This window comes from Hippocampus zosterae, chromosome 21 (genome assembly GCF_025434085.1).
Source record: "Hippocampus zosterae strain Florida chromosome 21, ASM2543408v3, whole genome shotgun sequence".
NCBI classification, from domain to species: Eukaryota; Metazoa; Chordata; class Actinopteri; order Syngnathiformes; family Syngnathidae; genus Hippocampus; species Hippocampus zosterae.
The window spans coordinates 5,183,811-5,210,379 of record NC_067471.1 but is presented as its reverse complement, the minus strand read 5'-3'; the positions used below and the strand labels follow the sequence as shown (position 1 = coordinate 5,210,379).

General features: G+C 45.8%; 3 protein-coding genes and 2 long non-coding RNA genes across 6 annotated transcripts in view; 2 read left to right on the top strand and 3 right to left on the bottom strand.

Annotated features, from left to right (window-relative positions):
- Positions 1-1,009: 1,009 nt before the first annotated feature.
- On the bottom strand, positions 1,010-14,523 carry braf (B-Raf proto-oncogene, serine/threonine kinase). Of its 2 annotated transcripts, XM_052056131.1 has the most exons (20): positions 14,342-14,523; positions 12,335-12,436; positions 11,949-12,248; positions 11,741-11,844; positions 11,561-11,663; positions 10,281-10,429; positions 10,050-10,169; positions 9,802-9,961; positions 9,680-9,719; positions 8,527-8,646; positions 7,184-7,320; positions 6,979-7,096; positions 6,377-6,461; positions 6,108-6,284; positions 5,960-6,006; positions 5,648-5,766; positions 5,436-5,567; positions 5,214-5,348; positions 4,398-4,551; positions 1,010-4,258 (listed from the first exon to the last, which is right to left on the bottom strand). In XM_052056131.1, exons 1-20 carry the CDS (start codon positions 14,495-14,497, stop codon positions 4,236-4,238), a joined length of 2,481 nt encoding a protein of 826 aa, XP_051912091.1. In that variant the 5' UTR covers positions 14,498-14,523; the 3' UTR covers positions 1,010-4,235. The 2 variants fall into 2 exon arrangements, with proteins under 2 accessions (XP_051912091.1, XP_051912092.1); XM_052056132.1 differs by lacking the exon at positions 8,527-8,646 and having other exon boundaries at positions 14,342-14,522.
- On the top strand, positions 10,697-11,427 carry LOC127594252 (uncharacterized). The gene is made up of 3 exons (XR_007960658.1): positions 10,697-10,787; positions 11,088-11,253; positions 11,392-11,427. It is a non-coding gene; the product is annotated as an uncharacterized LOC127594252 (long non-coding RNA).
- A 754-nt stretch (positions 14,524-15,277) lies between the features above and the next one.
- Positions 15,278-16,518, bottom strand: mrps33 (mitochondrial ribosomal protein S33). The gene is made up of 3 exons (XM_052056263.1): positions 16,347-16,518; positions 15,858-16,077; positions 15,278-15,680 (listed from the first exon to the last, which is right to left on the bottom strand). Exons 2-3 carry the CDS (start codon positions 16,070-16,072, stop codon positions 15,575-15,577), a joined length of 321 nt encoding a protein of 106 aa, XP_051912223.1. The 5' UTR covers positions 16,073-16,077; positions 16,347-16,518; the 3' UTR covers positions 15,278-15,574.
- A 1,167-nt stretch (positions 16,519-17,685) lies between these two features.
- Positions 17,686-26,569, top strand: part of tmem178bb (transmembrane protein 178Bb) — a 41,964-nt gene continuing 33,080 nt past the window's right edge. Inside the window, exons 1-2 of the mRNA XM_052056223.1 lie at positions 17,686-17,870; positions 17,961-18,633. Coding sequence (XP_051912183.1) covers positions 18,252-18,633 — 382 coding nt within the window. The 5' untranslated portion in view covers positions 17,686-17,870; positions 17,961-18,251. The remainder of the gene's footprint in view (positions 17,871-17,960; positions 18,634-26,569) is intronic.
- LOC127594228 (uncharacterized) lies at positions 18,819-26,322 on the bottom strand. The gene is made up of 3 exons (XR_007960635.1): positions 24,319-26,322; positions 23,358-23,430; positions 18,819-22,771 (listed from the first exon to the last, which is right to left on the bottom strand). It is a non-coding gene; the product is annotated as an uncharacterized LOC127594228 (long non-coding RNA).

Below are 26,569 nucleotides of genomic sequence, written 5' to 3'. Positions count from 1 at the left end.
ATACTTTATTTATGGGGCACTTTTAAGACATTAAAAATGCAAGGCAAAGTGCTTTGCAGAGATAAAAACAACCAATGGACAAAAGCAACGAATCAATTTCTCAAATCACTGTTTTGCACTCTTTTTAGATGAATACATCTCGTCTGACCCTCATCGGATCAGCACACAAGGTTCTTGATTTACTGATATGTTTATTTACACGAGAATACAAAGAGGGTGTTCTTAGTGAGAGTTTGAACGCGCGACCCACCTGCTTCGCTTATCAAACGCGTTTTCACCTCGTACGACTCCAAAGATTCCACAATGACTCATACGGAAGGAAGGGGGAAAAGATTACAAAGCAGGTAGTTGCTCTGGAAAATGTTATCTTTCATCATGACGGATAGGAAGATGATCACGAGGTTGCTCCAAGTCCCAACCTTAAAAGTTGTGCTTCAGGAGTTGATGGTGCAACGCTGCATGAAAATGGCTCAGCGCTACCTTGTGGATGAGGGCAGGAACATGTAAGCATTTATTTGAGAAGGTAAAGAACATTGAAGATCCCGTTTGCACTACACAAGGTAACATAAGATTATACCGCCCCCGCCAGTTCATTTCCACTTTATTTTGAAAAATAAGCCAACCCCGGAAGTCAGTCGCCCAAAGAAGAACGTGATCACAATAATAATGAAAAAGACTGTGCACTACTTCTAAAACAGCGCAATTAAAATGTAACTTAATTATGTCATTGTGAAATACGTAACGTTTCAAAATCGAAGAGGTTTTCTTTTTTAAACATTCGACAATAAAATACCATCTTCATCCTTTGGGATCGAGAAGACCAAGGGGGGTGGTCCCTTTTTATGGTGGGTCACTGTAAAAAAAACAACCTTTTTACAAATAAATACAAAGTCAGTTTACAAGAAAAAAAAATACAAATAAACATTCTCATGTAGAAACAGCGTGACAGCTGTTTAAAAAGTGCCATGCTGCCGCCTTGCGGACAGAAAACAACACTACAACAACACTGTTGAATTTTCATGCACTTCTTTAATATATCGGTATCTCATATTCACAACAAATACATGAAGCTCTGTCTCCTTATGATACAGCCTTAAATAATTCAATTTTTCTTCTTCTTGTACACGCAACCATTTTGAAAACGTCTGATCGGACATTTTAAAGTCTGTTCCGTGTGGAGATCTCCCATGCTTTCCTAGCAGGTAGTCAGGATTTTTCTTTTCTTTGTACACTATTTACAGATGGACAGAGGGAAATGAACAAAACAAGCAAATCGTTTTAAAGACATGACAGTTTGGCTAAACAGAATTAGGTCGTGTTTTTTTTAAGGTGCAGGCAGCAAAGACAAAGGGAGGACAGTAAGGACCAGAAAACTTAGATAACTCACTTCGGTAACTGAGGTCACTTTTAGGCAATGTCGAGGCGCTCTTATCCCGAAAATAAACGTCACCGTGGGAGTTAACGGAGCAGATTTACGTGATTGGGGCGAAAAAGACATGAAATGAAACACGTTTAATGCCATGACGTGTCAGGATAAGAAACCCACGTTTTCAGTCGCTGCTTTTGAAATAGCAAACAAACTTCCAACTTCAAACCGGAACAATAATTTGAACCCTCTGGAAGTGTATCGGACACTTTTGCAAAAGCTATTGCCGTTTAAAGCGTGTTTGCAAACAACCGTAACGTCCACAAAACAAAAACATGTACCTTGTGATTTTTTTTGGGGGGGGTGGGGGGGGGGGTTAAAACCAGCTTGTAATATTTCCCTGGTGAATATTATGATGACCTTGTATTTTTTTTGTAGAGATAAGAAAAAAAACCGGATGTACATTCTTTTATATTGGCTCGCGATTCTTTCGTGTTTTGCCCATTTATGAGATTGACAATTAGCATAAACCTTTTTTTTTTTTTTAGCCAGACACCCCCTCGTCCCCAAAAATGGGAATACATGCTTTTCATTGGAAAACAACTTGCACCTATTATAAACTCATTCCAAATGACTCATTAAACTCGAACGTTTGGCAATGATGTTCTTCAATGGGGCTGTGCATTTTTGGAGGGGCTGAGACGGATGACCTAAACCCCCACACCCTCCATAAAAAAAATATTCTAAACCAAAAGTTAATGTAAAACACAGACTACATCACACAGAATTAAATAACTGTTGTAAAAGGAGCTGCCAGGAAATGAAAAGCGAAGTTACGGGAGCAACAACGCGCTTAAGATCCAGAAACAACAAAAATTGCGAGCTCAGCTCTCTTCACTTGGGATACACGTTACTAAATAAAAGCGGTCTGACAGAGAAGAAAAAAAAATCTTCGCATCGGGTCCTGCGGATGCCAAGCCTGTGATGCCACCGGCTTCAAATACCATACTGTGCTTTGTCAATTCCGGACAACAACAATAATAATAATAATAATAATACACACAAAAAAAGGCAAGTCGCTCATTTGCTTCAATTAATTTCTACAAAGTGCAATGTCTAGAAGTCACAGACTTGGCAAGAAAGCTTCAAAATAATTCTGTAAATTAGCTTGTAAAACATAGATGACAAATAAATACTGCTGGTTGACAGAAAAATGCAACCCCACCCCCCAAAAAAAACAAAAAAAAAAAAAAAGCACATTCTGGAATGAATTCATGTTAATGTGACCGAAAGAGCCGTCTTAAATACATTTGAAACACTTGAAAGGCTCGCTGGTCTTTTTGTCAAGTGACACTGCAGCCCGTTTCGTCGTGCTAGCTTTTCAGGAGTGGGATCCGGACCAGAGTGCAATATTAAAAGCCACATAACGCACCAAAAAAAGGGAACGGAAACATGCACAAAATGTGCTCCTCAACTTAAAGTACTTTGAGAATCAAACCCCACCCCCCTTTCCCCCAAAAACTACACACACACAAAAAAATCTTCCCCCCAAATCTGAAGATATTCAGAAACAACAATTTCCATATCAAATGCTCAGTGCTTTAAAAATGGAATGTGGATCCAACTTCTATCACCCCCCCCACACCCCCAAAAAAAGTAATCGTTCCATTGCCACCAAAAAGTTTTTGTTTTATCACTCAAAAAGAGATCCCTTGCTTTTATGGCCAACAAAAATTGCGTAGCTTTCATTGCATCCCCCCCAAAATATTTTGCTTCAATTGCCCATAAAAATTGGTTCACGTCAGCTGCTCAAAACGTCACTTCAGTTGCTCCCCCCCCCAAAAAAATTACATCACCCAAAAAAGTGTCGCCTTTATCATCCAAAAACGTTACTGCTATTAAAAAAAAAAAAAAAAAAAAATCGCTTACATCATCAAAAATGTGTCGCTTGGAACGTCAAAAAGTTTTGTTGCTTCTATCGCCCAAAAAGTTTTTGCTTTTCTCAGGCAAAAAGAGTTATCAGCTCCCCCATGGTCGCATCTATCATCAAAAAAGTTGCGTTGCTTCTATTGCCCAAAAAAAAATAAGCTTCTTCCCGCAAAATAAAAAGCTTCTGACACCCACGAAAAATGTGTATCAGTAAAAAAAAAAATAATAATAATAAAAAAAAAACGTTTTCAAACATGATTTTGACAAGCGGACCGCAAAAAGCAATGAGCTTTGCTGCAGGACTGAAAGTTTTGCTCCAAAAATCCAAACCGCTCGCAAGCACTAGTTAAAGTCATAGCATAACAAACTTCAAGCTATATATATATTTAAAACAAAACAAAAAAAAAAACAGCTTTCAAGTCACAGTTGGGGAGGCGGCTCCCCCCAGCCCTGCGCTCACCCCTGCTTCTCAGCTCATCTGGCGAGCCTGCAAGCGCCCGGCAGAGCACCGCCCCCTGCAGGCCTCCTTCCAAAGTGCAGCCGGAGCCACAGTCGTATCCGGTCACCATTTTCTTGGGCGGGCTGGTCCACCCGGCAAGTTTGCCCCGCCTCCAAATGGTTTTGATATGGATATCGTCGTGCTAGGGTTTTCTTTACCATTTGTGATTTTTTTTTTTAATCTTTTTTTTTTGGGTGGGGGGTGTGGTTTGATGTTTTCCGCGATTCGGTTTGCCTGTCGCTTTGGCTCATTGCCCAACGGACGGCTTTGATGTTGGAATCTTGTCGTCGGTCGAGGAAGAAAACGTTAGTTTAAGACTATGTTTCAGGGTTTTTTTTTTCTTCCCCTCCCCCCCCTCTCCCCAGTGATGAATTAATCCACAGCAAGGTCGGGAGGACTTCGGAGCAGTGACGAGGGATGGGTTGGTGAGATGCACAGCACTTACTTGAATGCTGAAAACTCCCCTGGCCGGAAAAAAGGAAAAAAATAAAATAAAATTAACCTTTTCATGTGCCATGTAGCGTGACTGCAATGGCTTAAAAAATTAAAAAAGGCCCCAGGCAAGCTCAAAGGGTCGACGTATCCGAGACTTATGGGACCTACCGTAGCCTCCCGCCTGGATGGGCGTTTTGGGTGAGGCGCAGGCGTATAAGCTGAAGTCCTCCGTCTGAAAGCCGGCTCGGTTTAACGAAGGCTCGGAGGCGCTGCGGTGGATTTTGGGTAACGAGCGAGCCAGCAGCTCGATGGACGCCAAGATCTGAAAAGATTCCCCACTCGTCGTCACGTCAAGGGTTTCTTCACTCCGACACTCACAGACTAAATTCTGGCCACCCGTATGAATAATAATAATAATAATTATGGTCATAACCGGGCGGCCCGGTAGTCCAGTGGTTAGCACGTCGGCTTCACAGTGCAGAGGTACCGGGTTCGATTCCAGTTCCGGCCTCCCTGTGTGGAGTTTGCAGGTTCTCCCCGGGCCTGCGTGGGTTTTCTCCGGGTGCTCCGGTTTCCTCCCACATTCCGAAAGCATGCAAACTTGCAACAATGAGGCACTCTAAAGCAGCCACCCCTACCTAAAGCCCCTGTACCGGGTTCAATTCCAGCTCCGGCCTCCCTGTGTGGAGTTTGCAGGTTCTCCCCGGGCCTGCGTGGGTTTTCTCCGGGTGCTCCGGTTTCCTCCCACATTCCAAAAACATGCATAGCAGGCTGATTGGACGCTCTAAATTGTCCCTAGGTGTGAGTGTGAGCGCGAATGGTTGTTCGTCTCTGTGTGCCCTGCGATTGGCTGGCAACCGATTCAGGGTGTCCCCCGCCTACTGCCCGGAGACAGCTGGGATCGGCTCCAGCACCCCCCGCGACCCTCGTGAGGATTAAGCGGTTCGGAAGATGAATGAATGAATGAATGGTCATAACCCTCACCTGAGGGAAGAGGGGTCGCTCCTCTCTCTTCTTCTTCAAGCAGTCGGCCATTAGTCTCTTCATGGCCTTTGGGCAGTTGCTACGCACCTTGCTGAGGTCGGGCGACAGGTAACCCCGGCCCACCATGAATATGATCTGCACAACATTCAAAAAAAAGTTTTACGAATATAAGTAATAAGTTTTACGCTTCAAATATACAAGCGAGCGCAGCCAGCATCTCGCCTGATCTCTGTTGTTGATGTTGGAGTAGGGCAGCGCTCCTGACATGAGTTCGTACAGCACAATGCCAAAGGCGTAGACGTCGGACTGGAAGCTGTACGGATTCTTGTCCTGAAGCCGGATCACCTCCGGAGCCTGAAAGGGTACGACGACCGTATTGCTGTTTAGCGTCGCCGGTCACGGACGAACGACGTCCCGATTCAAAGCGCTCTCACCATCCACAGAATGGAGCCGGACAACTGCTCAAACTGGTGGGAGCCGCTCCAGCGGGACTTGACCGTGGCCAGGCCAAAGTCACCGATTTTCACCGTCAGATCCTCATGGAGGAAAATATCTGCGCAGGATGCGTTGAAGGAAACTGCCGAGCCGTGCTTTGACCACACAATTGGTTAAACCGCATTTAGGACGCGACAGGCCCCTGAATCACCCGCTTTGGCGTCTGAATTTTTGGCCTGTTTTACTGCCTCTTCTCCCACTTGAGCTTCCTATTGAGATCCAGCTAAATCTGTCTCTTTTCAAAAAGATACTGTTGCTCTTCAGATCACGGTGGATGATGGACTTGGCGTGCAGGTAACTAAGGGGAAATTACAAAAAAAAACAGAATGACGGCTTTGTTGCCACGTCAACGTGCCACTGTCATCATTTGAAAAGGTGTACGAGTTGGAGTGTGCTTACTCCATGCCCTGAGCGGTCTGCCTGGCAATGTCGATGAGCTTAATCATTTCAAACTTGGTCTCGATGATGTGCAGGTGGTGGTAGAGGCTGGAGCCTTCGCACCACTGCGTCACGATGGCCAGTTGAGGCTTGGTGGTGTAGCCCATGAACAACAGGATGTTGACGTGACGCGTTTTCCTACGAGGCGCGCAAACGAGTAAAAAAAAATTCAGGGCGTCGGCCATTTTCGGCCTGTTTTAAAAGCAGGACGTTGCTGTGTTGGAGGTTACCTGAGGACTCCCACTTCGTTCTTGAAGGCCTGAAGCTGTTGAGGTGTCGGCGCCGTTACGTTCAACATCTTCACTGCCACGTCACCTTAATGGACGATGAAAATATTCATTTTATTTATTTTTTTTAATTTCATTTGAGCTGTCATAGTTCGAAGAACCACCCAAAATAGGGCTACGAACATAGATTAGCTAGTTTGGAATTGATTTTTGACCTAACAGCTTTATTTTTTTGGGGGGGGGCGGGGCGGGGGGGTCACCCTTAGTTGGGTCTCTGGTTATCATGGTGGTTACACCTGTTTTTTAAAAAATTAGTATTATTTGCAAAGGGCAAGAAATTCTAAACCCGGCAACAAATTCTATACGCTCATTCGCCGACACCCACGTCACTCACCGGTTTACGTCAAAGACCCGACGGTCGAACGTGAGGACATCGAGTCAAAAAACTGTACCTAAGATGGACGTTGTTGTGGTTGATAATACAAAATACATTTTTTATCGGATTCATCGACAGCATGAGCGAGCCGTTGGGACTATGCTACCGAAAAGGCAGCATGAAAGGGGTAAGCAGAGCTGCGTTACAGTCGTGTGAGCATTCGTCCTACCGTGCCATTTTCCTTTGAAGACAGTCCCAAAGGAGCCGGAACCTATCCTCTGACCCAGCGTGATCTGCCCCTCTGGGATTTCCCAGTCGTCACTGGAGTCCCGCCTCCCCAGCGTTTTCTGTTGCACACGACAGCGTGAAAATCTTTCAAATCGAGACGGGGGCGGTTGCAGTTTCTCGCTTGGGGGGGGGGGGCATGGACCCACCATTTTATTGCGGTCCTCGGACGACGACGACGACTTGCGCTCCCTCTGCGGGCACGGCGATTTCTGGGGAACCTTGACGTTGGTCAGGGAGCCCGGGAGCGAGGCGGGGGGAGTGGCCGACAGTCCGGTGGTGGACCCTGAAGGGTGGGGGGGGAAAAGGGGGGCGGGGTAGGCGGCAAGGTCACTCATTTGGAATGACGGGGAGTTGGAATCTATTGAGTGACATGCAGTGGAGACGTGAGGGCGGGGGAGGGGGGGTGCTCGATTGGATGGCATTACAGTGAAGCCGTCCCCCTTTTTGGTGCAGTCTGGTGGAACCGTGGGGTGAGTTGAGGAGCTTCATTTTGACATAAGTCATCCTTTCCCGCTTTGTTGTGGCATCTATATGCGATCGCAAACCTTTTTCAGAATGGGCGGGGATCAATTCTTGGGAATTTTTGTTTTTGATTTTTTTTTGTTGCTATTTTGTTGGTCCTTATCCCTCACGGGTTCGATGGACTCCACTTTTCCAGATTTGTGGTTGAGAACTCCAGAGACCGCTTTAGACCGACGAGTGATGAGCATGCTTTTAAATTCGTCGCTCTTTCCACGCAAGAATGGAGGACGTGTCTAGCTGACACAATTCCCCCCCACCCATTTTTTTTCATTTTATGAAACCTAAAAAATATATTTTATTTGGTGGGGGAAATCCATCAAAAAATTGTGACCCGTTAAGGAAATTTATTAATCCTATATCATTATTAATATGTGTTATAAATTATATATAATATATTCATTTGTGTAAAAAAAAAACACACAAATTGAAGTGAAATTGCATTTTTTAAAAAAAATTCTGGATTTTTTTTTTACCATTAAAATTCGAGCTTTTCACTTTATTTTTAATTTAAATAAATATGAAACTATTCTTATTTAATTTCAAGATTGACGTGAAAAGAAATAACTCCTGTTGTTGGTCAAACTGGGAAATAAAAGCCAGAAGAAGGCGTGTCATTTGTATAAAAAAAAAAAAAAAAAAATTTAACTGTTGTGGAACATCGAGAAAACTATTTTTTTAGCTTTTTCATCGTCGTAATTTTCCAAGTGATTTCGGATTTAAGCAATCGTTAAGAAGCACACAGACTTATATCGTACGACACGCGCTGTGTGTCCCTACTTACCTGTTTTAATTCTTTATACGATAATACGGTGGCGATGTTATCCGAAAATGAACTGGTGATGGTTTGAGGGACGGTGAGGGTGAGGGGTAGTATCGGGGAGTGGGGGGTGGGAGGGGGGGGGGGTGTATGCGGTGGTGGTGAAAAAGTGGAGGTGGGAGCACAAGAACACACAGAGGGCCTGACTACCTCGGAACACGGGCTCGGGCTCAAAATCAAACACAATGTCATTGGGGTAGGAGTATAGGAGGGGGCTTGAGGTCCGTGTTCGGTGCTTCCTCAAGCAGCGGGCAGGGTGGTTCGGGGGGGCTGCAGGGCAAAGAGAGACAGAGACAGACCATCACTGCTACTCACTCACCCTGCGTGCCCAACGAGCCCAATCCAAAAGGAGATCACATCGAGCGCCGTTTTTTTTTTTTTGTTTCAAGCGTTTAATTTTTTTTTTTTTAATAATGGTTTACTGCTGCGGGTCGTTACACGAAGGGAGGGGGGGGGGGAAATTCTATAAGATATTATATAAATATAATAATAAATGCGAAAAAAAAAAGTTATGTTAACCCTTTAATGCACGTATTTTATTTCCAAGTCCATTGCAAAATCACCACGACGCTTTTTTTTTAAAACATGAACATTTCCTATTTTTATATGAGCATATAAACTGAACATTAAAAAAATTAAAATTAAAATTAAAAAAAAGAAGAAAGCTTTATCGTTTTGTGTCATTGGAGAAATTACGAACTTTTAACCAATTAAATTAATAATAATGAATAATTTTCAACATTGATTTTGAATTATAGCGGTTCAATGTATTTTGGAATGCATTTTTTTTATTACTCTCGTGTAATCTTAAACATCTCATTATTTATTTTATGAAAATATTTCAACGTTATTTTATTTTTTATTAAAACAAATGCTCCGTGGGTCAATCATTAAAATATTTTTAAAATTATTATGAATTAAAAAAAAAACATTTAATTGCTGTATGCCAATTGATATGACATCACGGCTCATTTAGGGTTTTTTTTCCCAATTTTGAATGAATAGAAAAGATCAATAGAAGAAATCCTCCCAACAGAGAGCTAAAAGGGGCTCCTGTTCAGTTCAAATCACCGTGGGAGCTTGAGTTGGGGGGGGGGGGGGGGGGGGCAAAAAATAATAATAATTAAGGAAAATGATGTCCGCTTGCGAGCTACGCGCGCCGACTCGAAAGCTTCTAGGGTCTTCACACGCACACACATATATACACGAAAAGAACAGTGCACGCAGACACGCGGGATGGTGGGGGCGAGGGGGGGGGGGGGGGTAAGAGAGGGAGGGCACAGAATGGAGTGAAGTTCCTTACCTCCATCCGACCTCACTAGTCCCTGATCTCGGATCAGGTCCTGAAAGGAAAAGGTTGGTCATTTTTCCGGATTGTTCCGCCAAATTAAAAGCCGAATGCCAACACGCGGTTCCAACACTCACGTCGATGTTGACAGGCTCGATGGTGTTGATATGGACGTTGGGGGCAGAGGACGAACGGTCCCGCTGGCCGAACTGGTTGCGGTGATCCTCCTCGGCGGGCCGGAAACTAGGCGGGATGGGTATGGACTTGGATGGGGACAACGCGGCGTGACATATAGACCTGGAGAGACCGCGTGCGTTCGTTAGCGTGGCGGCGCCTCATTGGGGGAAACTGCCCGAGTAGGAAAAAAAAAATGGGGGGGGCTCACCCGGTGGAGTCGGACGGAGGGAGCGACGGACAGGCTTCGGACACGGGGGTAGTGCCCTCGGAGGAGACCTCCTCTTGGGTGAAAGGGTGATGCTCGAAGAACTTGGACACGAGCAACAAGCTGCGCCGAGTAAAAATGGAAAACGGGATTCTGAGTCGCATCTTTGACATCGCATTCATTCGCGACCGCTTTTTTTTTTTGTTTTTTTGTTTTTTTTGGCGAGCGACTTACTCTAGCTGGTCGTAGTTGACGCACATGAGGGGCACCTCGGTGCTGCAGCGCTGGTGGAACTTGTAGCCGCAAGTCTGACAACGGAAGCCCTGGAAAAGCAGCTTCCTGCAGAAGTCGCAGAAGGCCAGCGTGAAGAAGGTCTTCCTCACCTGGAGACCAGAAGCGGGGTTCCGTCAGCCACGCTTTGCACCGGATTTGAAGAGGAATATTAAGGGAGTGTCGATACGACTACCATGATGAGGACTGACTTGTTGCAAACTCACCGATACCAAGTACCGATACCTTGAGTAACACTTGATATTTTACAATTTTAATTCAACGCAAGGATGGAAAAAAATGTGAAAAGTTTTTTTTTTTTTTAAGTATCGGTGGCTGGTATCCACACCCTCCGTCGATTCTCGATACATACCAGGTGCCGATACATACCAAGTGCCGATACCTTGAGTTACTTTTGATATTTTAAAATTTTAATTCAACACAAGGATGGAAAAAAATGTGAACAAAGTTGTTATTATTATTTTTTAAGTATCAGTGGCTGGTATCCACACCCTCCGTCGATTCTCGATACATACCAAGTGCCGATACATACCAAGTGCCGATACCTTGAGTTACTTTTGATATTTTACAATTTTAATTCAACACAAGGATGGAAAAAATGTGAACAGTTTTTTTTTTTTTGGAAGTATCGGTGAGTGGTATCCACACCCTCCGTCGATTCTCGATACATACCAAGTGCCGATACCTTGAGTTACTTTTGATATTTTACAATTTTAATTCAACGCAAGGATGGAAAAAATGTGAACAAAGTTTTTTTTTTCCTTTTTTTTGGGAAGTATCGGTGGCCAGTATCCACACCCTCCGTCGATTCTCCATACATACCAAGTGCCGATACATACCAAGTGCCGATACCTTGAGTTACTTTTGATATTTTACAATTTTAATTCAACACAAGGCTGGAAAAAATGTGAACAAAGTTTTTTTTTCCAGTATCGGCGGCTGGTATCCACACCCTCCATCGGAACCTGATACATACCCAGGACCGATACCTTGAGTTATTTTTGATATTTTACCATTTTAATTCAACACAAGGATGGAAAAAATGTGAACAAAGTTTTTTTTTTCAGTATCGGCGGCTGGTATCCACACAATCCATCGGTCCTGATACATTAAAATAAAGCCGGCATCGGCCTGATACCGACACACAGTATCGGTACTCGCCCATCGCTAATAAATATCTTGATTGCTGTCGAGATTACTCAGACTGGATGAGCAGTACTCACAAAATTGTGCGTGGTGAGCGGCACATTCTCCAAGACTTCCACGTGCAACTCTTCCCCGGTCAGCCAGGAGATATCCGTGTCCCAACCAATCGGCTTCTTCTCTCTATAGATCGATCGATTTTACAGTCCAGTGGTAATCTCTCCCGGATTCTCATTACAGTGCGTTTGCAGCACACTCACCCGTCCTGTATCCTGTAGACGCCGCAACACTCCGGGATGAGTCCTCGCATCATGAGAGCCTTCTTGAGTGAGTCTCGCACTGTCATCCCACACCGGGCGGGGACCTGAACGCAGCCCGGGAAAGTTTACGTGCGGACTATCATAGAACGCAATGGCCCCCCCTCACACTCAAAGAGGGGCGTGGCCTAAATGACAAGTTATCACATACCACCGTTCTCTGTTTATTGGGCAGGAAGACCCGGACGATGGGCTTCTGCGGAGAGCGCGGGTTGCTCCGGCTGGCGTCCGCCGGTTTCTGGAGGACGGCCAAAGTGTTGGGCGCCGAGGGGAAAAGCTGAGCGCCGCCGCCGCCGCCGCCGGACACGCAGCCTCCCATCTTGACCTCCAGGAGGGTCGGCACGGGAGTCGGCGAGGAGGAGGGGAAGTCCGTGCCGTTGCCCGTGGCCTCCAGCAGCTGCTGCTCCCTCTGCTGCAAGGCGTCCAGCTTACTGGTGTACTCCTCATAGGCCTGGGGGGGCGGGGGACGAAGAACAGACAGTGGGCTTAAGTGACATTCTTGAGGTTCTCCGTGTAGTGAGAGCGAACGACTCTCACCTCAAGATATATGGAGGGAGGATTGTGTTCTCCTCCAAACTTGTCCAGGAGAGCCTCTAAATGTTCTTGCGTCAACTTGATCATCTGTTTGATGTTCCAGATCTGTTGGGGAGGGGGGGGACAATTCAAATCTCCTCATTGACGAACAATAAGGTCATTGGATAGAAAAGCCGATATCCATTCATGAAAATGACATCACCCACAACCGATAGACACCCGAGAGAATGATATGACATCATGCAAGCTCATCAGTTTTCAGGCTTCCCTTTTTTGCCTGAATGGATTAAATCTATTCATAAAACTGAAACAGCAGCGTGCGGTTTTTATTCACTCCATTCCCCCCTTCAACAAGTCAGGATTGTACCGTCAATGCTGACGCAAATCGCAAAAAACACAGCAAGTAATTGATTAGTATCCCTCAAAAATGTTTGCTATTGCGCACAGATATCACAGCATGTCGACAAAGCAATTTTTCTACTAGACAAGGTTATGGCCAAACTAAATGAAGCTCCACCTGTAACTTCAACATAGTTGCTTGGCACCGTGGTGCCACCTGATGGCGACAAAGCAATATTTTTACATTAGATGATTTTGGTCTGAGCACCAAAACAGCAAATAATCATCAGAATAATAATAATTAGCAATGGGCACAACAACAGCCATATTGAACACTACGGTGCTTATTTGTGGTCAAATACCATAACAGCTTGTTTAAAATATCACAACTTTTTTTTTAAGTTGGTCCCTAGGCATAACAAATGAATCTCCATTTTATTCTGCTTTCATTAAATACGATCATCAAGTTCATGAAATTCAATATACTGTCCAGCAAAGATGGCGGCACCAATTGTATCACTTGTAGAGTGAGCACATGATAATGCTTCACCATTAAAAACGGGCTGAGGGGTGAACTATGACTCAATGGGATGTCGAAAAGCCGGCTATTTCCTGATATTGCTCTTATCCTCTCTACTTTCAGGAACTGTTTCAGACGCTGGCTGTTTCCAGCATGAGGCCCATTTCAAGGGAACCTCAAAGTGTGAATGACAACGAAGCTCGAATCAACAATCAATTGCAGACCATCGACTAATTATTGACGATAAATTCACCCAACGTGACAATTGTTACAGGGCAGAATGAAATGAAGAACTCAGCGCTGCACTGAGCTTGGATAGATGTACCGAGTAGAATTAGTGAGTGGTAAGCAAAACACAGGTGATAAAAAATAATAATAATAAAAGATTTCCAGCTGTAGACCACCACTCACATTCACATCGACGAAGAGGCTCCACTTCACCTAATATTGAGGGTTTTTAAAAATTCAAAATATGGGTTGGAAATTTGAACCGGCGAATTTCCAAACTGTCAGATACAGTGCTACCCTGAAAAATGTCAACAAAATCGATTTGGCTGGGAAAGAATCTAAACTAGGGTTGATTTATATGGAGAGGCCTGCATGGGCAAGTGTATATGTGCGTTTTATTTTATGTTTGGCCGTTATATGTGCCAAAGTAACCTGTGCAGCTGCATTATACTTCAACGGGAGCATCCGCGTCCACCATCAGCCCCGAGTGGGTCTCTCCGGCACGGTGCTGCACCACCACCACTACCCCCGACGGCAAAAGCGCCATTAATTGCCCCGTCTTTGTTGTGTCAACAGCGGCGTGCGTTGTGTGCCGTGGCGGCGCCGCAGTGAGAACCGACTGGAAGGCGAGCAAGGCCCCGAGTCAACACCGACCCCTCAGAATAAAAGCTCCCCGTCCAACTGCCGCATGCTCCAGCCTAACGCGAGCAGAGGGTCCCCGGGAGCCCCTCTCCACGTCGGTTCTAGTCGTCACCCCCCGTCTTCCCCCGCTTGTGCCGCATCCCCCGCCATCCGCGGAGCAGCCGGTGTTTCCTGAACATTTCCATCCAATTAGCCTCGCTCGCAGCCCCGATCGCCGTGCCCACTTGCCTCCCTCCCACTTCTCCGCCGCTACCATCGCACCGTTGTCGCGAAGCGCCTACCTCCTCGTCTTGCGGACCTCCGGGGATCCCCGGCGAGCAGGAGGGCTCCAGCGCTGCGCCGAGCTCGTCGAGGCCCCGTTCCCCGCCCGGTTGCCGCTCTGAGGTGTCTCCGTTAAAGACGGGCGGTGGGGACTCGGCGCTGCTCAACGCCGCCATTTTAAAGTGTGAGAAAGTGAGTGGAAAATAAGAGAGACAAGCGCAGTGGCGGCGCTGAGGCCGCAAGGGGGCGACAGAGGACATACTTGAGCTGTACTGCAAACCATCGCGCAGTGGCGGCGCTGCGGCCGCAAGGGGGCGACAGAGGACAGACTTGAGCTGTCTTGCAAACCATCACACACACACAACATAACATACACTTGAAAGAGACAGAAAGAAACACAAATACAATTCACATCCCGTTGCCCAAACCCCTCTAACTTCCTCTATTATGGCACACCTGCAGATGGGATGTGGTGGCCCCTGATCACTTGCAAAACCCGCCCTTTGCCGTCATGATCCCACACCCCACTTCCAAATGTCTGTGTCGAGTATTACTGTAGTGCTGCTTCTTTTTCAAATACATACTGTGCTCCCCTTAAAAGAGCTCACTTTGGGGTTGTGTTTGTTCCATTTTGTTGCACCCTGTGCTACAATGACAATAAAGCTATTGTGATTGTAATACATGCACAGAAGGCTAATCCAACACACAAACGACACGCACGCTAAGACAACCCACGTGCATACACAACAGACGCGACACATAGTCACACATGCAAAAAAGATAAAAACAACACAGCCAACATATTCATAAAACACAGTCCACACGATACAACATATCTACACAAAGCACACACCCATCAATGCAAACATTCTCGGAACACATTCGAAGCCAGAGTCAACTACACTAACACACAACATAATGAATGAATATGAGCATTCAAGTGCCAAAGAAAACTATTGAATGTAGTTGTAATGTTATTTTTTTTCCTTGAATACTTTCAACACTCAGAGACAGTCCATCTGGAGTAAAAAAAAAAATGTTTCCACTTGTGAAGCTTAAATGCAACACAATGAGAATAAGACACAGACTACAAATAGAATCTTTTTTTTTTTTTGGATGTCTCATTTGATCATCATCCACAGTGGCTGGGTACTTAGCCCACTGATGTTGTGAATGCTCCGAAAGAACGTATTGGAAGGTCGATCACTAAAGACACTCTACAGTTCCAGTTCCAAAGTGGCCAACGTTGTCGCTCACTTCTTCTTGATTGCTCTCTTCCCTTCTCCTTTCTTTGGTGGGCCTTTTCCTCTCAGCTTCCTTAGGCGACGCATCTCGTCCTTGAAATCTTCATGCTCGTCCCTGCGAGCAAATATTGAAACACATTCAGACGAATTCACCTATTTTTTTTGTTGACGTGTCTGGGATATGCAAACTCAGATAATATGATAAGATAACCTTTATTTGTCCCACACTGGGGAAATTTGCAGTCTACAGCAGCAAAATAAGCAGGAGGTTACTGTTCCCTGTCAAAATTACCTGAACAGTCCCATGAACCTGAGCTTCTGCGTCATGGCGTAGTAGATCCTGTGCTGCGGGTACCAGTCGTACACCTCCTTCCTCTTGGCCATGGGAGGCTCCTGGAAAAGCCGGACTACCTTCATGGACTTGGAGTCCGTCTTGCGTACGACATCCCCGAAGATTTGAGCACTTAGTCTGGCCATGCGCAGTGCATAGTTCGACATGCTGGCCATAATTGCTGAATAAAGAGGAGGAAAGATGAATTGTGAAAAATAATATATTTAGGAGAGATCCATAATTGACACTTTCTTCTTGCAGTAGCCACGGAAACATGCAACCAATACTACCCTTTTAAATCAATTCATTAAAGTACAACACAATACATCTGGCGAAAATACTAGCATTATTGTGTGATTCAGGGCCACGCTGATACGTGCTGGATGAAAACATGACAAAATGGGCATCTACTGTACATTCAATAAATGCAAGTCACATCGTCATTCTGACCTTAATTGCAAGGCCGTGTGATGAGAAAAAAATCCACGGCGAGTTAGACTTGTTGCGGTAAACAAAGCATCACAAAAAAGCAATATTTTTAATTTGATACAGTAAGCAGCACAAAAACGCATTCGTTAGCGTCTAACCTTCACTGCACGAGCGACACTTTTGTGTTTCCGTTTGGTCCTGAGCATTGATTGGATAGATGATTCGACTTCCGGGTAGAAGATTAACTTGCCTTTTCACATTTTTTTTCTTTCAATTTTAATTTACATGTTTTAGATATCCAAGGTAAATGGAAATAATCATAAGTTATAAAATAGAAAAACATGAAAAATATTTATCAACATTTTATTGTATTTTTGTGTCAAAAGGCCCCGTTCCCCGCCCGGGGAAGTCCGCTATTAACCTGTCCGACAGTCTAATGTGTCGCACAAGGGTTCCGATTCTCGAGCAGCGTCCTACGACGTCATCAATAAACATTATTAGTTGTATGAATTTAAATGTATTTTAAATGTTTAATATACTTTTGCTGGACTCAAAGTGACATCGTTTTATTTTTGTAAATGTGAGGATTTTGAGTCTACTCAAAATCAAAACTGAAATGTGTTTCTCCTTTTGAACACCCGAGGGCACTATATGATAAACATCTTTTACATTCAGAGATCGTCTAGATAGCCACTGGCCTGTGGAGGCGATAATCCACCACTCATAAATACGTAATACCATTATAATTTATCAGATTTGCTTTTTTAAAATATTGGAGTCGGCGTTCGTAGTATCCCTCGAGTTTTGCGAACAACCAAAGGTTTAATGCATTGTTGTTTCTGGCCACCAGGGTGCAGCATATTACCAAGTGACATTAGTGACAGATTGCGTTTCTTTAACAATTAAGAAATAATGAAGCTTATAAGGCAAATTCATGAAACACACGAATACAATTTATAATATTGACTTCCTTTTTACAATTTGAGTATTACAAGAGCGAGTGACTTTTTTTTTAACATTAGACACAGAATATATTTCATAAATGCTACCAATAGTGTTTCCAGACTCTTATTTCACGCGGATACGGTACCTATATTAGCGACTAAATCATTCTCAAATCGATACACAACATAATTCCTAAAATCGGCGCATAACTTGATTTAGTGTATCTCCTATGGCATTCAGTTGTACTTGTTTTTGGACTCATAATTCATTTGATCCGGACAATTATTATGGGGGCTTGTGTGAGTATGGCAAGTAAACCGTATGTCAGGGAAAATAATATTGTTTTTGAGGATATGCGGTATTGTGAAATGGTTCAGTCCGAGCCGCCGTGCATTTAGCCAACATAATCGTGCAGACAGATGGGCGTTGATTGGTCGGTCGGACTGGACGTACGGGCCCGCTCCGGAGCTTCTGCCGTCACCCCGTCATCAGACGTGTGCTCCGGGGGGGAGGGACGCTTTGCTGACTCAACGGGCTGATCTCTCCACATTCTCCCCGGCTCTCTCCCCCCCGCCCCCCACCGCCACTCGGTCACATCAGGTCTGTGCATTTGCATTCTTCTGCACCCATTGTCCTTAATGGGTGTTAATGACGTTTTCTAATTGTGTGCATGTGATGTCGCCGAGACAGATGCACTCTGCAGATCTTGCCGCTGCTGCTCAGATGAGATAAGCGTCCTCTTCGTGCTGCAGGAGAAGGAAGACGCGAGAGCTGGCTGGGAAGAAAACGTCGGATTTAAAGGATTATTTATTTGGGCTATTTTTGGGCTGCTGCACCCCCACCCCATTAAGACGGGGAAAAAAATAGATCGTGGATTCCAATTTCCAGAGGTGATGTGAGCCGGACCCAAAGCGAGACCGGGGTGGAATCCGCAGAGGAGCTGTCCGTCCGTCGTGGTGCTGATGCGGCTGTAAGGCGAGCATGGCTGCTGGGAAGTTGCTGCTCTACGCCGGGCTCGCTCTGTCTCTCTGCGCCCTGGGCATGCTGGCCGTGGCGATGTGCTCCGACCACTGGTACGAGACCGACGCCAGGCGCTACAAGGAGCGCTGCCAGAGCTTCTCGAGCCGCCGCAAGGACCCGGGCTTCATCTACATCCCTAACAACAGCCTGCCGCTGCGGGCCGGCCGGAGCGCCGCGACCCGCTGGGAGGAGAAGCTGCTGTTGGCCCGCAACCGACGGCAGCTGTTTGCCATGAGCGCCGCGGACGAGTGCAACAGGCAGTACAACTCCACCAATATGGGGCTGTGGAGGAAATGCCACCGGCTGGGCTTCGATCAGGGAATCGAAGATCTCATCCGTAAAGGTAGGAAATCCAATCGAGAGCTTTCGAGTTGAAGAAATGCATGCCCGGCCCTGCGGCGATGTGGTGACATTTATTTATGGTAGAAGGCTAATCAATTAGCCTGCTCGTGTGACTGATTGTTTATTTCGCAGTTTCACGACAAGGATTGTGAGACAGTAATATAAAAAAAAATAACTACAAAATTACCTTCATTATGTTTATTGTCACTGCCCGTCAATAATGTTCGACTCATGAAACACATAGCTTGTCATTAAAGTCAAGTTAGCTTTATGCTAACATATAGTGCAAAACACCATCAACAGGCTAACAGAGAGCGTCTGTGCTACAGTGTTAGAAGCTTTCAAGCAAAAGGATATATTGTCACAAAAGCTGATCAAGACGCGCGGGCAGAACATGTAACAATAGTCACGGGCGTGAATTCTTTATCCTCCACAAAGACCAAGTAACATCAGTGAAGTTGTGACCGTCGCACTATTGAACTGAAGTCAAAAAATTTGGATTTTTTTAATTACATATTTGTAATTACTTTAACATTTTATAAAATAAAGCAATAGTAGACTGACATTTTTATTAACCCTTTCATACACCCTGTAACCTGATAACATGATAAGCTGTCCGCCGTAGTAACCGCTGCCCCTCAAAATGTTGAAAACATTTTTTTTTGTTAAGTTTGCCTCGATTTTAACCAAAGAAATACAAGGAAAAAAATGGCTTGACATTCAAGAATCTAAGAGTGGAGCATTTAATGGTTTTGCTTGTCACTCTACGTCGTTGGCATCGATCCAGTTTGCTGAACATCTTGGGAGTCATGGGGTTTAATCAAACCCATGAAATCAAATCAAAGGTCTCACTATTATCCAGCCTGTTTGTTGGCATGCAACCCCCCCCCCCCCCCACCCCCCTAGCTGTCCTGCACAGCTCAAGTTGAAGTTTAAATGGTGCTCGCCCGACCTTTCAACTGCAAATAATGACATAATCACGTCAGGGCGCCTGCCAGCTCCTCCACTCAGCATCACTACACAAAAGCGTGGAAATTGCAGCGCTTTTCCTAATGGGCCTGAATTGACATTTTCTGGCGCACACAAGTCCACCATTAGCGCACACATGATTTGAATTCTACTTACCCCCCCCCCCCCCCCTCCCTCCCAAAGAGACATGTGACACATTTTTCACGGTTTAGAGCAGTGGCATACCGCTGTCAAAATAACCACTGGTTGGAGAATTATCGTCAATTTTACAGAAGCGGTTGTCAAACTCATTAACTTGAATGTAAAGAACGAAAGCATTTTCGCCACGTTTTTTTGTTTGTTGTTATTCATTTATTCCATTGACATTGTGCTGCTCCCTCCGCCGTGCATGCCTATGCCTCCCGGGGTTAGTTTGATAAAGACGTGCGTGAACAAAGTGTTTTTACCTCTGACTTAAAGCGGCAGTGTTATTTGTAAGTTTTTGCAAAGGATAAAGAATATATGCCCGTCAACAGACGCCAATTTGTAGCCACTCTCTGGAGTTTTGTTAGCATTTAGCTAACGAGACAGATGTTGTTGTTTGAGCTCAAGCCGAGCCAAAACAAATGTCCAAATCTCTCCGGCGGTTGCGAATGCTACAGAGGCAGCCCTGTGTGTTGCGGAGAGGACAGGAAGCAGCGCGCTGGTTTTCCTGATAGATGCCGCTGGAAGAAATCCAAGTGTGAAAAAGAGCGAGGAGAGTCTGTATTGCCGCTGCAGCTGTGCCTTTATGCGAGCACGCTTGGCTGGCTGGCCTTCGCGGGCCCCGCCATCTGCAGTAATGGCCAGTCAGAGTGTAAACGCAGAGAGCACATGAATGCCTCCATACACCAGTTTGAAGCGGGCAGCAAACATCGGTTTTTGGAACAAACTAAAACAAAAAATCTGGCGATGACGTGTGACACGTGAAACGGTAGGGTCAACGAGCCTGAGCGCCATTGCGGGTTAAAATGTGACATTTGAACCCGAGCGGGGTTTGTCCATCCACTAATGAGTCACGCCCTGTTTATTTCATATCGTCCCATTTTAGATGATTAAAAACTCAGCGCGCCAATTAATTCCAACTCGCGTCAGTTTTGTTTTTTTTGTAGGGGGTGGGGGGGACCGTGTTGCCGAATGCCGCGCCCCACCCATTTGTCTCGACGCCTCCACCGCATCGACAACATGCATTTGTCTCGCCGCGTCTGCGCCGTCTTGGCCCGAACCTTCCGGATGTGTCGTTATGTAGATTTATGGAGGCGGCGGAGAGAGGCGGATGGTAATAGGTCAACACAAAAACACGAAAACCTAGCTTCTTTTTTTTTCTTCTCCAGGTCGCATTAAGAGCGTAATGGCGTGTGCTGGAATGGATGTCTCGGGGTTAGTGGATATTTTCAAAGCGGATGACCGCCGCGGTCTTTGCCGTCAGTGACCCCAACGTGGGCTGATCCCAAACAATGATGAATCGAAGCCATTAAGGCAAAAGCGCCGCCTTTTGAAGACTGAGTGATAAGCTGCTCGCCGCGCACGCTAACTGTTGCTCATCTCGATTCGATCGCGCGCTTCTCATGGGAAGCTGCCAAAAAAAGCATCCAAGACGTGTTTTTTATCCACTAGTACCAATTTTGGCGTACTAGTGGCACGACTACATGTTTCCAAATATCATGCGCTATTGAACATTGGGACATTAAAAGTAGTCCTTGTGCTAGTGAGGAGCTAAATGCTAGCTAGTTGAATTTTATCATTTCGCTATTATTTTTTAAATCCTTGATATCCAGTTTAACCCTTTCGAGGACAACGGTCACTACAGTGTTATCAGGGTGCATGAAAGGGTGAAGGGACGTTTCTTAGTAAACAGCAAAACAAAAAAAGACAAAAATTGACAGCGCTAAGTGTCCACGGTACTAGCTAGCCTCTAGCGTCAAGATAGAAGCAAAAACGACTCTGCACACTGTTTTGGGGCAAACAAGTTGTCCGGTTTGCTAGGCTAACTAACATTGTAATGTTTTGAAAAAAATAATAAGAATAAAATACACGTTATTTTTTGGGGCAAACAAGTTGTCCGCTTTGCTAGGCTAACTAACATTGTAATGTTTTGAAAACAATAATAAGAATAAAATACACGTTATTTTTGACAGTGTACTCTCTTTGTCCTGACATGACAGTTAACAACTGTTTGCTACTAGCACGACTCGTGAAGTAATACTGTCTACGTCGACTAGCCAAACCACTGGTATGCTATTAGCGCTAGCAGTGAAGTGCTACATGTTAACTTGAGGAATTTTATCATGTCACTAGTCGTCAAAACCCTTGACATCCGTTTTAAACTACATGTACCAGTACTCATTTTGGACTACGGCAAAGCTACGCCGTAGTTCACAGCTAGGTGCTACTAGCGCTAATCGAGTCAGTATTAAATCCTCATGCTTAACACTTAGCGCTTTACTAGAAGTACTCGTAGTGACAATTGTCAATTAGTAACATGTCGTCGTACATACTCATTGGGTAAAAAATAAATAGGGGGGCTCTCAGGTCCATGATCACTGTACTGAGCTCCTCTCCCGAGTAAAATTCCAACATGGATTCAAATAACTGACGCGCGATTTGGCTGCAGTAGGATGTAACGTCAAACGGTTTGAGGATATTGACACGGGAGACGATTTCCATCTCACCGGGAGTTCTCTCGTCTTGCCGGAAGTGCTTAAATAATTTAGGGTGCAGGCGGTCACACCCCCCGTGTTCATTAGTGGCCCGGGCCGCCTGCTGGTTGCTAACGAATGAAACGCAAAAAGAGTATTGCCGAGAGCACGCCGTACACGATGACTGGAGTCCGTTTCATTCAAAGACTTGAAAAGCGGCATTCTTGAAAGGAGACCTTTCAAGGGGAAAGTGCATTTTGGGGCCAAAAGAGCTATGGCGAAGTCAGTTGAGGAGCTTCACTCGGGCAAATAAGACTTCATATGGAAACGCACGGACAGTTTCAAAGACAGCAAGCGGCGAGCCCAACGCTTCTTTTCCATTCGTCGCACGCCGTCGCCCCACAGGAAGGACTATTTATCCGTCGTTAATAATGAATGATGTTCTCGCTCCTTGACAAAACAAAGTGCTTTTCAGATGAGACGCCGATTGGCGCTGAGGATTCTTTGCGGTTTCTCCATTGTGGTCGTCGGGAAAAGTCAAGTGAAAACGGAGATGGTCTTTAATGACTTCTTGAAGTGATTTTCCACGCACGTTACCGATGGAAGAAAATATGGCGATGAACGATGCCGTCCCCCGACGCCCCCCGCCCCCGAAAGGTGGTACTGCATTGCTACAGCCGGGGCGGCAAATCTACACTGCGACACAGACCCGGTTCACTGTGCATTCATTTTCTTTCTCGTTATTTATATGGCTATAATATGATTTCCCCCGCCTGACAGCATATTCAAGGCGCTAACAGGCGGCTGAGTGGTTCTCCATAGCGATGTGATGTATGTTGTGGGTGGCTTTGATATGCCACCTAGCCCGCAGCGCAAACCCATTGTCCCCCTCGTATATGATCTCACTCCGCTCGGAAACATGCCGTCTCCCCGGCGACTCGAGTGTCATCGACTGGTGATTGGCTCGAGGACCCTCTTTTTCATTAAGACCCTCAGCCATCCATTAAGCGGGACTTAGCATGTGACTCAAGTGGCAAACGCTCCCCTTCCCCCCCCCCCCCACCCCCCCACAAGGATGCTCCCGGGGCCTCTTACTTACTTGATTGACTTGCAATCGTGTCCCAACGTTTGCTCCTTTGTCGGCTGGGGTCGGCGTTACGCTCCGCGTGACCCTGTGGAGTTAGAAATGAAAGTCGGATGGGGCTCGCTAACCCCAAATAAGAACAAATTCCAGCGATGATATAATATGGCCAATAAGAGTCAAAAAGACACCGTGGAAAAAAACATGTTTGGTTTTATATCAGTGGACATTTGCATTCCCGTCTTCCCGTTTTATCAAAGGCCTAGCGAGTCAAGAGAGCTTAGGTGGGCCTCATGGAAGAGCCCGCATCAATCAGACCCTTATTCTCTCTGTCCAGAGACTCCGGGAGGAAGGGGAGCAGATGAAGGGGGAGCTCTGTGGCTCCAGCTGCCTCCCCGTCACAAGAAAAGGCCTTTTTAATGGCTCGGGACTGCGGGACAATGCAGGATTTCTGTCAAGTGAGGGCGGGAAAAAAAACACCCCCCCTTGGAAGCTTCTTTGGTGTGCAAAGCGGGCCGCCCAAATGCAACTAATTGTCAGCAGGAAGATAAACACGGAGCGTGTGGCCCTGTTTCTGTTGCCATGGTAACCCAACACCGTGATTGGGTGACAGATCGATGATTTCAGGAAGGGGCCTCCATTTTAAAAGCCACAATATTTTGGAACGCAATTTTCAAATGACACCTTTGAGTTGGCGGGGAAAAAAAAGCATTAGGCAGAGGGCGGCGTTTGTGTTTGTTTGTCCGAGCGGCCATTTCTTTTTGATTTTTTTTGCTATGACAAAGAAGGAGGCAGGTTTGTGCAAAATGCTCCACGTAACACGCAAGCAGCATTGTAAGAATAATGGGACAAATTTTCATCCCAAAATACAGTTTTGGCATTAATTTATAAAAAATCTATAACAACTCATTATTAGCTAGTTCAGAAAAAGAGCAGCAACAAGGTCAATAATCCGACCAGAGACATGATGTTGGCATACCTCAAATACCTGGCGAATTTGAAGAATAATTTGTCAGCAGGTGTGCACGCTGGAGGGAAGGCACTCCGCCGCCACCTGCTAGAGACACACAAGAACAGAATCCGAACAGAAATAAACCCTGCAACGTTTTAGCAGCTCATCTCCACCAAAAACAGGCAGATTGATCAAAACCTGCCACGAAATTCAGTTTAACAGCACCGAGGACACATGAGGCCAAGAAAGGGTTTCACTACTTAGCAGTACGAGTACAATATAAGATAAGATAAGATAAGATAAGATAAGATATCCTTTATTTGTCCCACAATGGGGAAATTTACAGCCTCCAGCAGCAAGAATGTATGTATATATATATATGAATCCACATTCGGTTTGGCACTTCTAGGACCATCATCTGAACACCAGGTCGGCCAGGTTAAAAGGCAAACGTAGCGGGAATAACACATCGTCCGACCCCTGCAGTATAATAAACGCCGAGGCTGCCGTGGAGGAACGCCACCGAGAGCACGGCGACCTCTGCCAAGGCACGCTGGTCAAATTGGAAGTGACTAACACTGAACGGCCGGCCGATACATTTTGGTTTGCCAAGCGACGGGAGTCTCTTAAGTGATATCATCTGTCTTTATAGTCGTTTAATTCATGAAAAGCAAACCCCCAAAATAGGCACGGTGCATCGCTTGACCACTGTCCATATGCTCGCCATTCGTATCATTCTTTTCTTTTTGTTTTTTTTTTCTCCGAGCTTGAGATAATGCAATTTCAAGGAGCAGTGAGCTTGAAATTTCACCGAAAATACGGTCATTACGTCGGCTCGTTGGGCTTCTCGTCGCAATGTGGACAATGTCGGGATGTGGCTTATCGACATTTTGTTTGAAGTGCTGATACGCTAGGTGAGGGGGTGGAGGGGAGGCTTTTGTTTACAGTTGGAGGTGTCTGCTGATATAAGGAGAACTAAACACTGATGAATAAGAAGAGCTGAATCTCCCGTTTACTTTGTGGCAGGTTGTCCATCACAACCTTGTGACGTCGACCTTTTTAACGACGGACTCGCCGGACCGTCCTTGCCGCCCTAACCTTGAGAAAAAGGCCGCTGACGGATGACTCGGCGTTCGGCCGTGAACTGCCGGCGCACTTTCGGATGCGTTCCTCTTGATCTCAAATGATCGGCATCAGTTAGCATAACAACCCGCCTGCGTCGGCGTGTGTTCCAGCTTCGTCTTGAGCCAAGTGGTGTCGGTGTCTCGGCGTCAGGTCGGCTGGAGGGTCTTGTTACAAACACCTCGGTGCCTCGCGGCGGTTTCCTCCAGCTGACGTGACAACTGAGTAGTAGACAGATGGGACTGCCATATGACCCCCCCACCCCAACCCCAGCCTCCCTTCCTGCTTCACTGTATTGTGCAAACGCTCACATCATAAACTCAACCAAAGTCTGATTCGTCCGTTGCAAGTTTGGAGAGCCCGGTTTTCATTTCCCTTGCAAGCCTTTGAACATCCTGAATCTTCCGAGTTGGTTGCTCATTGAACGGGTTGGGGAATTCATTTCCGAAGCGCCTGTATCCCCTCATTAATTTAACAAACCTGCTCTGCCGGTCAGAGTGCCATTTGGTCAGCTCGGATCCTTCTTTTCCGTTCCGCTAATTGAATTCTGAAATAGGATCTGGTCTCTCGGGCGGCCCGGTAGTCCAGTGGTTAGCACGTCGGCTTCACAGTGCAGAGGTACCGGGTTCGATTCCGGCTCCGGCCTCCCTGTGTGGAGTTTGCATGTTCTCCCCGGGCCTGCGTGGGTTTTCTCCGGGTGCTCCGGTTTCCTCCCACATTCCAAAAATATGCATGGCAGGCTGATTGAACACTCTAAATTGTCCCTAGGTGTGAGTGTGAGCGTGGATGGTTGTTCGTCTATGTGTGCCCTGCGATTGGCTGGCAACCGATTCAGGGTGTCCCCCGCCTACTGCCCGGAGACGGCTGGGATGGGCTCTAGCACCCCCCGCGACCCTAGTGAGGATCAAGCGGTACGGAAGATGAATGAATGAAAGGATCTGGTCTCTGACAAAAAAAATAATAAAATAATCAGGTGGGGGAGTTACCGCACCCAGATCCGACTTCATACATCTTGCAGGTCGCAAGTGCAGCAGTGGAAACAAATGCTCAAAATGACAATATTAATGTTTGGAATTTCTATGGTCTCTTAGCTTTTTTTTTCCAGAGGTGTATGCTTCAACAGCACAGCCTTTATTTGCACATTCCATAAAATTGA